The following is a 12,798-nucleotide window of genomic DNA, read 5'->3' on the forward strand; positions in this document are numbered from 1 at the left end:
CTTGTCAAGCTTTTCTCAATTTTGATTGGTCAAAACTAATACCGCCCCATTGGCCAATCTGCAAGTAGCTGCTATTGATGACAGAACCGGTACAGACTACTAAATGTTGTGAAATGTAGTTCAAGTCCGCCTCCATCTCTTATTCACTAACTGCTTGTGTAAATAAGCTCTTGGTTTGTTAATAAATAGAAAGTATCTATGTTCTCTATACAAAAAGTCCATGAGTAATATAGTTAATGCAAATAGTGGAACTATGTTCTTGTCAGGGTCCATCTCTGTCCACAAACTCTGAAGAGCACTGTCTTCCTCAGTAAGATGTAAACCCAGGGGTCTAAGATCTGATTCCAGGAGGCTATACGTAAAGCCACATAGATGAGCTTTTGAGCTGATGTTCCAGGGCTTTGCTTGAGCTGCATCAGAAGAATTTGGATCTAAAATGTAGGAGAAAAATGAGAGAAAACAATTATGATGTGTTATTTATTCTTTGTCCCTTTTTATTAATCAGATCTAATATTAAAATAAATCATATCTAAATTATTGTAGAAAAAAAGTCTTCAGAATAACAAAAGCAGCACTCACAAGGAAGGGGCTCCAGCAGACACAGGAAACAACAGTGATGACTACCAGTTGCGCCATTACCTCTATATCCAATGAAAAAAACAGCGAAGAAGATGATGTACGTGATTGATGACGACCAAAGCGGGTTGTGTGGTTTGTTTGACCATTGGGGGTCTTCATTCTGGCATGCACCAATGAAGCAACACTCATTATGTTGCTGAACAGGGAAAGGGTGAGCGCAGTGAGGCCCAGACATGAGAAAATCAAAGCCAGGTAAGTGTCAGCTGCAAAACGTGGAGAAGTAACTCTCAAAAAACACCAGGTGCATGGATATTGGATAGTATAAGTCCCTACTTTGAGTAAAGGCAGAATTGCCAGAACAAGTGCAAGAGCGGAAAGGAATAACACCACCCGTACCACATGAGCCACAGTAATCATATTAAAACGACAAAATGGCTTAGTGATGGCCACACAGCGCTCCACTGCCATAACACAACCGAACAGCAAAGGGCACAGGCCAAAAAACACCATATTTGTTCCAAAGACATCACATAGTTTCATAGTATACTGATGATTCATGTGGAGATACAGTGCAAAGGAACCTAGGATCACATGACCTCCGAGGTCAGCCAAAAGCAAAGCCACTGTTAGAAGTAGGAATGGTGCTTTGGACTGGCGGCAGAATCTACCACGAGACTTAGCCAGGATGCTCAGTGCAGCAAGGTTGGAGATGGTGCCGAATAACATTGTGAAGCAGGATATTGCTAAGCCTGAATTGCTCATGGGAGGTGGGACGCTACTATTCGGCTGGCCACATGTCTGATTCAGATGGCAAGTTGTCATCATTTCCATTGATACCTACAAAAAGAAAAATTATGAAAAAGTTTAAAAGAACATGCATTAGTTAAAGTCTACAATTTTTTAGCTAATTTCAACCTGTTTTGCCATCTAGATATCTCAAGTAAATTGCAGACAACAACACATCAGAGAAGTTAAAAACAAACAAACAAAAACTCAGTAGATACATGCTTTACTGGGCAGCTCAAAGTAATAATAAGTGGTATGTTTCTGACAAATGGGATTTAAAGAGCGTTTAGATGAGCCTCTATTCCTTGGCAAGAATGAAACACAGTAGATAAAACCCTGCTTTTATTCCTAATGAATGATGTAGACTAATAATGCTTAAAACATGCCTCAAATAGGGTCATGCAACAGGCTTGATTGAAGTACAGGAGCAAATCTATACTAGAACGGCTGAAAAAGAAAACAAAACAGAGTGCTGCAATGCCCAAGTCAAAATTCAGACCTCAACTCATCTAAGAGAGCTGTGCATAAATGAACTGAAGCAACACTGTAAAGGAGAGTGGGGAAAGCTGAGTTAAACTGCACTTGAGCTTTTGATGTTATAGGCCTGAGATAATAGAGTAACATCAACTAGAGCTTTAATGAATATGAATAATCTCCTTTGGTCTGCTAATCAGTTATTTCAGTAAGTCTGAAATCATTACAGAGGAATTCAAGGGTAATACTAAGAAAGTGTCACTAGTGTCCAAAGAAGGTTGTCCTTTAACTATGACTGGATCTGTTTATTTCTTTTTTTTTTTGGGGGGGGGGGTAAGTAAGAAATGTCTTGCCAAGATCTCCCCACAATCACGTTTTGCTTAAATTATTTCAGTAGAGGGGAATGTATCTAAACATATAGTATTATTTCTATGTAGTAAATTGCCATTAACTTACCTTCAGACTCCTTTGATGAACACTCAAAAGGAATGAAGGATGATGAATGTGCCTCTTGATAACACAGATGCCTCATGTACCAAATCACAGTATGATCACAGTTGCCTACGGTTATTTACTTTCATTCCCCTCCCCTAATTTTTTTTCTTGTCCTCTGAAAGCTCCTCTTCCTGCCTGGTCTACCTTTCTCTTTCTCTATCTGCAGACAGGTTTCTTTGCATACTATTCTTTCCCGTCTGAACATGTCCTCTAATCTACTCGTAAGAGATACTCATTTGGAACAGAGTAGAGCTAAAAAAATGTTAGTCCTCACTAACATTTTCTTCCTCAAATTCCAGCATTTATACACCAGACAAAAATCATCAAAAGAGTTTGAAAGAGTAGATGATAATTAGATACTTAGATGCACCATCACATGCTAAACAACATCCTAACAGGTATCTCACATATTAAAAATTATATTATTGAAAAAGTATTTTAGACATGTATTTAAACATTTTCTAAACAAGGAATTTGCAATGATAACTTAAACAGCATTATTCATAAACCTATGTGTAGACTTCAGAGTTGTTCAGAGTTGTTATCTGTGATCTTACGTAAACAGGAAGGAAGTGGAGACAGTCTCCCATTTCCTCTCTGAGTATAACTATTTCAGTCTTTGAAGTTGAACCCTCAGATCTAAGAAACATAAGGGGAAAGATGGAAAATGTCATTGAATGGAAGCGGAATTATTTATTTTATTTCTGCTAAACGACTAAAGAAAAATAGAACTCTTTATCCTTCCACTGTTTTTATTTTCCAGATAAAATAAAATGAATGAAGTCGGAAATGTCAATACACAAAGGCCTAAAATATTACAGAGAATATGTATTCAGTTTAAAGCTTCTGAAAATGTAAACAGAAAAACATTAAAATACAATTTTGACTAATTTAAAGACATGTCAGAAGGTGCTTCTGGAGAAAATTGTGGATGCCACAAAAAGCATTATTATGTTACCCTGTGTGGAGCTCTGCTTTATCTGTTTAATCTCTTCAAGCTTCTTTTGAAAAATAAATAAACAGAAATGAAATTGAAAGGAAATTGATGTAACAAGCTTTGTGTAAAGTCATGTTACCAAGAAAGTTTGAGTGCTGTGTAAAACGCAACACACGCAGACACAAACACACACGATGTGAAATAAAAGTTTTGAAAATTGAATATTCTCTGTGTTGCAGCAAGGATTCTTTTAAAAGCACTGTAAGTGTAAGTGTTAGGACACTGAAGGGAAGAACTGCTGTAATAGTTTTTATATATATAATGTTTATTTATATAACGTTTTTAGTCTCACAATTTTTTGTGCCAATGTGTTCTTGGCACCAAATTAAAAATGATATTATTTCTTCACAAGCAATCAAGTTTGACAGTTTTTTTTGTTCCACATTCTTTTTGAAGAAACCATCATTTTTTGGGCCTAAAAAAATCTTGTATATGCAGTTTTTCTTAAAGCTGTTTTTCTTTTGTGATTTCATCTCATCAAAGAAAGTATCTGTAGCTCATCAATGACACTGCTGTAAAGCCTGTAGCAATAAAATCACAATGTGACTGGAGTGGGTTACAATCTGACAAGATTGGTTAGAAATGCAGTATATGTTGGCATGTGATTACCAGAGCAAAAGGCAGGATCTCCAGCAGCTATCTCCATCTGGATGTCCAAATTAGCATGCTTAGTTGATAAAGTCGTGCTTCCTTTGGATATAACAGGCCCCTTATGTACAGTGGGGCAAAAAAGTATTTAGTCAGCCACCGATTGTGCAAGTTCCCCCACTTAAAATGATGACAGAGGTCAGTAATTTGCACCAGAGGTACACTTCAACTGTGAGAGACAGAATGTGAAAAAAAAATCCATGAATCCACATGGTAGGATTTGTAAAGAATTTATTCGTAAATTAGGGTGGAAAATAAGTATTTGGTCAATAACAAAAATATAACTCAATACTTTGTAACATAACCTTTGTTGGCAATAACAGAGGTCAAACGTTTACTATAGGTCTTTACCAGGTTTGCACACACAGTAGCTGGTATTTTGGCCCATTCCTCCATGCAGATCTTCTCGAGAGCAGTGATGTTTTGGGGCTGTCGCCGAGCAACACGGACTTTCAACTCCCGCCACAGATTTTCTATGGGGTTGAGGTCTGGAGACTGGCTAGGCCACTCCAGGACTTTCAAATGCTTCTTACGGAGCCACTCCTTTGTTGGCCGGGCGGTGTGTTTTGGATCATTGTCATGTTGAAAGACCCAGCCTCGTTTCATCTTCAAAGTTCTCACTGATGGAAGGAGGTTTTGGCTCAAAATCTCACGATACATGGCCCCATTCATTCTGTCCTTAACACGGATCAGTCGTCCTGTCCCCTTGGCGGAAAAACAGCCCCATAGCATGATGTTTCCACCCCCATGCTTCACAGTAGGTATGGTGTTCTTGGGATGCAACTCAGTATTCTTCTTCCTCCAAACACGACGAGTTGAGTTTATACCAAAAAGTTCTACTTTGGTTTCATCTGACCACATGACATTCTCCCAATCCTCTGCTGTATCATCCATGTGCTCTCTGGCAAACTTCAGACGGGCCTGGACATGCACTGGCTTCAGCAGCGGAACACGTCTGGCACTGCGGGATTTGATTCCCTGCCGTTGTAGTGTGTTACTGATGGTGACCTTTGTCACTTTGGTCCCAGCTCTCTGCAGGTCATTCACCAGGTCCCCCCGTGTGGTTCTGGGATCTTTGCTCACCGTTCTCATGATCATTTTGACCCCACGGGATGAGATCTTGAGTGGAGCCCCAGATCGAGGGAGATTATCAGTGGTCTTGTATGTCTTCCATTTTCTGATGATTGCTCCCACAGTTGATTTTTTTCACACCAAGCTGCTTGCCTATTGTAGATTCACTCTTCCCAGTCTGGTGCAGGTCTACAATACTTTTCCTGGTGTCCTTCGGAAGCTCTTTGGTCTTGGCCATGGCGGAGTTTGGAGTCTGACTGTTTGAGGCTGTGGACAGGTGTCTTTTATACAGATGATGAGTTCAAACAGGTGCCATTCATACAGGTAACGAGTGGGGGACAGAAAAGCTTCTTACAGAAGACGTTACAGGTCTGTGAGAGCCAGAGATTTTCCTTGTTTGAGGTGACCAAATACTTATTTTCCACCCTAATTTACGAATAAATTCTTTACAAATCCTACCATGTGGATTCATGGATTTTTTTTCCACATTCTGTCTCTCACAGTTGAAGTGTACCTCTGGTGCAAATTACTGACCTCTGTCATCATTTTAGGTGGGGGAACTTGCACAATCGGTGGCTGACTAAATACTTTTTTGCCCCACTGTACAAGCAGGTCCGCCTCTGAAACCAGACAGACTTTTCTGAACATGCGTTGCTTCTTTGCTAATACTGTATAAAATATAAGTTAAAGGTTGAATTCTACTTAACGAATGGTCAAAAATTCAACTGATTTACCTCTATTTAATGTTTGTGAGTAGAACATATCTCTGAAGTGGTAGTTAAGTGCCCTATGAATCTCAGAGCATTTCCCACTAAGACCAGAACATGTGAAACTTTCCTTTTAGAATTGACTGCTCTGGGCAAGAGGTCATCAGTCAAATTCAGTAATCTCTACAGGCACAGGAGAAGAGAAGGAGATGGAGTGAAATACAGTTAAAGTCAGAAAATATTTAGCCCATGACACAATTTTAAATAATTTATTTCTGTTTTTCAGTAGATGAGAATGCAACAAGTTAAAGCTAAGCTAATGAAACTCAGCTTTAATTCAAGTGACTCAACAAATAAATAAATGAACAAATTAAAACATTATTATAATTATTCCTATTTTTCTACCCAGTCACCTTTACTAATGCCCTTTGTCTATTTATTAATTTATTAATTAGAGTCATAACAAATTAATCAGAAAGAAATAGCAAGCGCAACACGAACAGTTTTCCAACATCCATCCATAGGGTCACCAGACGCTATCCTACAAAGAATGTCCTCTTCATTCAGGTCCACTGATTTCTTACTGTCTCTGAGCTCCTGAGAGATTTATTTCAGATAATTCACAAGGGCAGTTCAGTTTTTTTGTATTCTCACTGGCTCAAAATGGTTCCATTTCTGCAGTGGAAATGGGCATTATTAAGAACAAAAATATTATTGATCATTTAGTGGGAAAGAATGGATGGATGGGTTTTGAGATTAAAGTTAAAAAAATGAGATTAAAGTAATAATTCTATTTTGAGAAAAACATCATAATGTGGAGATTACATTTGTTGTTTCAAGACAAACTGGCACACCTGCTACCCTCTACAAAATGCCCCGTGTAGATGAACAAATTGATGAGCTGTCTTATTGTGTTTTGTTATACAACATACATCCTCTTTATTGAACAAGGGTGTAATCATCAATACCGTTGCATCTGTCCATTGCCAGCCATTTCATTACAAATCTGGCCAACTCTTCCAGGTTTGTGCGTGCTTTTCTTTCTGATCGCATGCAGCTGTCTGAAAATTAAGCTTCTACAATTTAATGTAATCAACCCCTATAGTATGTCTGTGAAGGTTCTCAGTCATCCAGGTCATCGTAGTCAAAGGAGCTTGCAAAGAAAAGCGTCTGGACTTTAACCCTTATAGTAGTTTTCTAAATATTACAAATCTAATTATATTGTTATATAACAATGCCTAGAGACGATAAACATTTTGCTGCATTATGTCATACTCAGCCCTCACCTCCTTATTGTTCCAGATTCCCAGACAAGTTAAATCAGCCAGATTTTAGTCTGAAGCCAGCATTGCAGAAACAGTAATAACTGCCTTGTGTGTTGATACATGATGCATTGTGAACACAGAGATTTCCTTTTTGAAATTTGTTAATGTCTAGATGAGCAGAAAGAAGACATTTAAGAAGAGCTGAGAAAAAAAATCTTAAGCCATCACCTTGAACACAGAAGAGAAAAAGTTTGTTGCAAACACAGATTTCATTTATTCAATGTTATTTCAAAAAATCATGTTGCAGATTATACATGTCTATATATTTGCATCTATAGATATAGATAGATATTACATAAATTATATATTGGTGTCAAAATGTAATATAAACAAATCATAAAAGCTCTCATTCAAAACAAGGATACCTAATTATTCATATTTCTTAATTTGTACATTATAAATGCTCTTTGCAACTGTATTACACAAAAGAAAAATGAACCTGGTCAACCTGTTCAACCTTCACTGTTCATAATATTTCAAACACAGGATGCCAGATGTGTGTCCTGAGTGAAGTTACTGTTAGTAGTCTTATCTGCAAACACCATCAGCCTTCCTTTCTGGTGAGCTAGCATCCGAATGTTGCATGTAGTTTCTGCTGAGTGGTTATATTTCAATTTACTCTGAAAGCATACATAGAACTTCTCAAGTGCTGCACCCTTTATATTTTCCCTGTACAGAGAAGGGAGTGGGAGCCCCAACTAGTGGTAGGTAACACAACAACATTACAGAACCAACAGTTAACTGAATATAAATTCAGGCAAAAAAAAAGATGATTAGTTTAACCAACAACAGGGTGATGGTAAATATGACTGAGGTTAGGGTAAACCTCGGCTGCTTGAAAATGAAGTCAAAGCAGAAATTGCAACTATTGCAGTTTCTCTAGATGACACAAGAAGTTGGTTCCAAAAGGGGAGTCAGTCTGCATAGACTATGTTAAAAAGGCAAATTTTATAGCATTAAAAAGCATATTTACAGCCTGGTACAAAAACCCTTTTGACATCTTCAGAAATTTCCGCTTCAGAAATGACCAGGGGAATTCTACAGATATCAGCAAGTATACAAAGTCATCATCCCTCCACTTTTATAAGATTGCTTAAGAGATATTTGTCCAGTACAAAAACTGAAATATACATGTCAGCAGTTTTTATCCGGCAGGTGATTACTTTCTAGCTCCTCAAAGTTGACATTCTCTTGTATCCTGGGCACTCTTCGAAACCTGATGATGACAAAATGAAGAATATTCATATTCAAAAAATGATCAAAAATGTCTTTCATTATAACCAAAGGATCTTATTCACTTCACATCTTGATGTCCTTCAGAACAGCTTATCAAACAAACAAAATGGTCAAATTTCGAAGGTGTTCAAAATGAAACTTCAGGAATAGTTTGCGGCAGTACCGCTGCCGATCAAATGTTAATCTGTGCCATCAATTTCTGTAAATAACTGCTTACACGAGCTTTTCTGTCACTCTTCTTCCGAGGAGCACACATTCTGGTCAAGGCATGTTTGTACTCTTCCCTCACCTAAAATGAGGATATAAATGAAATTTTACCAACAGGCAAGAACTTCTTATTTAGTTAAGCATGAATATTACTAACCTGCCTGGAAAACAGACAATACACTGCAAAGAGTGTAACTCCTTCCAGGCTGCCAAAGATGGTGAGGTAAGCCATGGCTGTATGGTTTTCCTGAAACTGGAAAGAACCAAAAATCCAGGTGTTGCCCAGTACAAATAGCTGAGCCACTGCACTAATGGTGAATGCCCTGCAGAAAACATGTTGCAGGCAAGAAAATGAATGACCGATTGAAAAATCAGCCTTTGTTGGCTACGGACCAATCCCAAAACAAAAATCCAAAACCTAGATAAAAAATTCTAAAGCAACGTAAGAAATAATCTAAACAGCACAACCAAAACTCAACAGGATCATGATAGTGATTTCTATGCGCAGCTTATGGGTAACTTACTCTATTTTGTGCAGGTCATCCAGGTCAGGGTTTACACTTGAGAACTTCTGTGCTAACTTCCATACAGTTATGAAAAAGAAGAAAATGTTTACCTGAAAAAGCAAAAACAAATGAACAACAAAAGCAACATTTATGTTTAAATCAGCTTTTTTTTTTTTTTTACACATCATTTTACTCTATAATCATTTCCCTAAATTGATTTCAACTTTACTTACACTGATGATTACACATGCAGGGCCAAAGTAATTCCAAATAAATCCCTGGGTTACCCAACAGCTGAAATGCACATTAAGAGTTAAGATAAATAGAGATTCAAGGATAAATTGATGATAAAATTTTAGGAATAGAGGGAACTTACTATCTCTCAGTGCCATGTCCCCTGGAATTAGCTAAGGCAGAGATGGCAACAATAACAGCTGGAACTCCATAGGCAGCTGCCATCATGTGGAGGGTTTTAAAGTTGGTGTTCGAAACAAGCATTATCATCCTGAACAGTTGTACACTGTCCAGACACATCCATAAAAATGTTGCCAGATAGGAAAAATGCAGGATCCCTGTCACCATTGTGCAGCCATCCTAATGGGGAAGAGATGAGATATTGCCGAACTAGACTTACTAAAATTCTGTTCTTTTCCTCATTTTGTCCCTTTACATCACAATTCAAGTTAAGTAAAAAATTCTGGATCTGCATTCATCTGAGCTTCAAACACAGTTAGTATTTACCTGGTTCTCAAAATGAGAGATTCCTGCTAGAAAGGCAAGGTTTGCAATGAAGAGGCTGATGCAGAGATGCAGGTGGATGGTGGTTCTTGGACTTTTAATAGAGCGGATCATTGAGAATGTCAAGATGGAGATGAATAAGAAAATCAGTGAAATGGACAGGAACACCCATATGATCAGATGAAATTCAAACTTCTCCTGTTGAGAAAGTAAATGAAAGTACATGAAAGTGGATTAAAGGTTTAACTACTAAATAGTCTGAAGTTTAAATGTTGCGGTTAATTAGTTTAAACCTTAATTTCATTGTAAGCCGTGAGTATAGCAAAGGTTCCCAGGTGGTTACAGGAACAGGAAGTATATTCCAGGTTTGACTCTGCCACACCGCAACCACGATCAGACCATGATCCTCCATTCACCGAGGAATCCCAGAACACACAGATGTGGAATGTTTGATTTGCCTATAAAACAAATATATGTGGGGGGTTTTTTGGCAAAAGTGATCACCACAATCTGAAACAACAAATGAGAGATAACCTCTACCTGTTCTTCTAGGTGGTTTAAAGTTAGGTTAACTGGCGTTTTGAGGTGGCTTGTATTTCTGTTGCTGACAGTGACAGTCACCACTTTGGAGTTTATCTTAAAGCTCTGGTTCTTTTGTGATTTCATTCCATTAAAGAAGCCATCTGTAGAGTTTTCCAGGTTTGAATAACTCATCAAGGACACTGTTGTAAAGCCTGTAAGAATGAAAGGAGAGCATCATTAGAGGGGCTCATAATTTGATGAAATTGGTTAGAAATATAGTATTTGTTGGCATATGATTACCGGGGTAATAGGCAGGATCTCCAGTAGCTATCTCCATCTGGATGTCCAAGTTAGCATGCTTAGTTGATAATGTTATGTTTCCTTTAGGTATAACAGGCCCCTTGTGTACAAACATGTCCAGCTCTGAAACCAGACAGACTTTTCTGAACATGCATTGCTGGTTTCCTAAAATTGTATCAATAAAAAATCATCTAAAAGTGAATTGATTTATTTTCTTCGAATTTCTATTTAACCTGTCTGAGTTGAGGAGATATAAATCCTTGAAGAATTAGTGAAGGGTCCTATGAGTCTCAGAGCATTTCCCACCAAGTCAAGAAAGTCTGAAACTTTCCTTTTATAATTAAGAAATGCACTGGACAAGAGCTCATCAGTCATATTCAGGAATCTCTACAGGCACAGGAGAAGAGAGGAAGATGGAGTAAAATACACTTAAGTCAGGCAATATTTACACACGGGCAGACATGCAGACACACATTCAGGGTTACAGGGGGCTTTAGTCTATCTCACATAAATAAAAAATAAGAATGAAATGATGAGCTAAGCAACACAAAAAGGCAGCAGAAGACAACAGCGTTGGATGATTGCTGAAAACTTTTCACCCAGTAAAAGAACACCTTAACATCCAGCAAGTGAAGAAAACTCTCTAGTAGGTTGGCATATCATATTTACAAATTAATTATCCAAGCCTAGCACAATGAAAAAAAAAACACAAAGACTACATGAAAAGGCCAGATTGTGAATGCTCTTCACTCAGCATTTAAGACAAAAAAAGAGATATTTGTGATTATGTGTGAACAATGCAATCATTCTTTAGGAGTTAATGTAATACTTTCTTTAGCTTGAATTACAGCTGAAAGCACACATTTTAATTGCATTAATTGCATTTAAATGTTTCATTTAAAATCTATTGCAGTACAGAACAATATTTCTTAGAAATCTGTTACTGTCCAAATGTTTCTGGACATAATCGTAACTGCAGGGTGAAACAAGAAAGAGTTAGACTGAGGCAGACTTTGATACTGGGGTCAACATCAACAGTCTACAAGAAATCTGAACACCATATCCCCCCCTTCCACCCCCCTCCCAAAAAAAAAAAAAGACTACAGTTTACTTTAGTTGTACCTTTAGAGTCTCCTCTCCATTCAGCTCTACCGGTCTTTTGTTGTTTGTGAGTTCCTGACAGGTTTTTTCCATGTAATTCACTAAGCCATCTGCAATATGAAATCTCTAGAAGAGGGATTGGAGGATGATAAAATAAATCTATGAGATAATACGCATTTCAAATATATTTTGACTCGTGATATAACTGTGTCTTGTGTGGAGTTACCTCTTTCACATCATTTATATCTTTGAAAACATCACAGTTTAATTCTGAGGAAATAAAGTATTAAAAGTTTTTACTGATGACCAAAGTTTTCTTGAAGTGTTCTGTTCATGCATTTACTTTGAAGAAAATCAGATTAAAATGGATCTTGGCAAAGTTCAGTTTTTATTGTATTCTCACCAGTGCACCGTGCCGTTTTGTTGCCATAGTTAGTGAACCCAGCGTTGCACATGCAGTAATAACTGCCTTGTGTGTTGTTACATAATCCATTCTGACCACAGGGATTTCCTTTATGACATTCGTTAATATCTAGAGCAGCAGGAAGAAGACATGTAAGAATACCTCTGAAAAAAAATCCTCTGCCATCACCTTAAACTGAAGAGCTCACTCTAAAATGGCAGCACCAATGAGAGCAACATTTTACCTTCACATGTAGCCTTTTGATCGTGACGAAAGATTTTATTCCCAGTAGTAGAAATGAATCCATCATCACAGGTGCACGAGTAATAGGGGATAGTATTCACACATTTGGCGTTAGATCCACAGATGTCTTTGATTTCCAAACATTCTTTAATATCTTTAAAAAAAAGAAGAAGAGACCTTTAATCTTTACATACATTATGACTGTATGACATAAACTTTCTCCAAACCAACCACAGAGTTGTTGTCGCAATAAATTTGAGATGACTTACCTTCGCATGCACCAGTTGTAAAAATCACCTCCCCTGTCCTTTTGAAACCACCTTTACATAGGCAGAAGTAGCTCCCAATTGTGTTTGTGCAGATTGTATTTTGTCCACATGGCTTCACATCATCATTACATTCGTTTATATCTTTGTAAGGACACAGAAATGTGAAAAGATGTATTTGCATAAATATGTGC

General features: G+C 37.6%; 2 protein-coding genes across 2 annotated transcripts; both read right to left on the bottom strand.

Annotated features, from left to right (window-relative positions):
- Nucleotides 1-80: 80 nt before the first annotated feature.
- Nucleotides 81-2,602, bottom strand: ptger1c (prostaglandin E receptor 1c (subtype EP1)). The gene is made up of 3 exons (XM_080904904.1): nucleotides 2,296-2,602; nucleotides 580-1,416; nucleotides 81-431 (listed from the first exon to the last, which is right to left on the bottom strand). Exons 2-3 carry the CDS (start codon nucleotides 1,408-1,410, stop codon nucleotides 252-254), a joined length of 1,011 nt encoding a protein of 336 aa, XP_080761030.1. The 5' UTR covers nucleotides 1,411-1,416; nucleotides 2,296-2,602; the 3' UTR covers nucleotides 81-251.
- A 4,892-nt stretch (nucleotides 2,603-7,494) lies between these two features.
- On the bottom strand, nucleotides 7,495-12,798 carry LOC308411116 (adhesion G protein-coupled receptor E5-like). Its single transcript, XM_080904870.1, has 16 exons — nucleotides 12,608-12,798; nucleotides 12,340-12,492; nucleotides 12,096-12,224; nucleotides 11,919-11,962; nucleotides 11,714-11,818; nucleotides 10,825-10,978; nucleotides 10,592-10,714; nucleotides 10,310-10,503; nucleotides 10,063-10,227; nucleotides 9,773-9,967; nucleotides 9,408-9,625; nucleotides 9,265-9,325; nucleotides 9,050-9,141; nucleotides 8,683-8,848; nucleotides 8,536-8,607; nucleotides 7,495-8,298 (listed from the first exon to the last, which is right to left on the bottom strand). Exons 1-16 carry the CDS (start codon nucleotides 12,786-12,788, stop codon nucleotides 8,257-8,259), a joined length of 2,094 nt encoding a protein of 697 aa, XP_080760996.1. The 5' UTR covers nucleotides 12,789-12,798; the 3' UTR covers nucleotides 7,495-8,256.

This window comes from Rhamphochromis sp. 'chilingali' (genome assembly GCF_963969265.1).
Source record: "Rhamphochromis sp. 'chilingali' genome assembly, chromosome: 15".
NCBI lineage: Eukaryota > Metazoa > Chordata > Actinopteri > Cichliformes > Cichlidae > Rhamphochromis > Rhamphochromis sp. 'chilingali'.

Bases quoted from the DNA above. Each gene is read 5' to 3' on its own strand.
- ptger1c (XM_080904904.1), bottom strand. From the start codon at position 1,410: ATGGAAATGATGACAACTTGCCATCTGAATCAGACATGTGGCCAGCCG. The intron at 432-579 runs GTGAGTGCTGCT...CCTACATTTTAG, and splicing joins TCTGCTGGAGCCCCTTCCTT to ATCCAAATTCTTCTGATGCA.
- LOC308411116 (XM_080904870.1), bottom strand. From the start codon at position 12,788: ATGCAAATACATCTTTTCACATTTCTGTGTCCTTACAAAGATATAAAC. The intron at 9,968-10,062 runs GTTTAAACTAAT...CTTTCTCAACAG, and splicing joins CGGCTTACAATGAAATTAAG to GAGAAGTTTGAATTTCATCT. The intron at 9,626-9,772 runs GTAAATACTAAC...CTTCCCCATTAG, and splicing joins TCTCTCATTTTGAGAACCAG to GATGGCTGCACAATGGTGAC.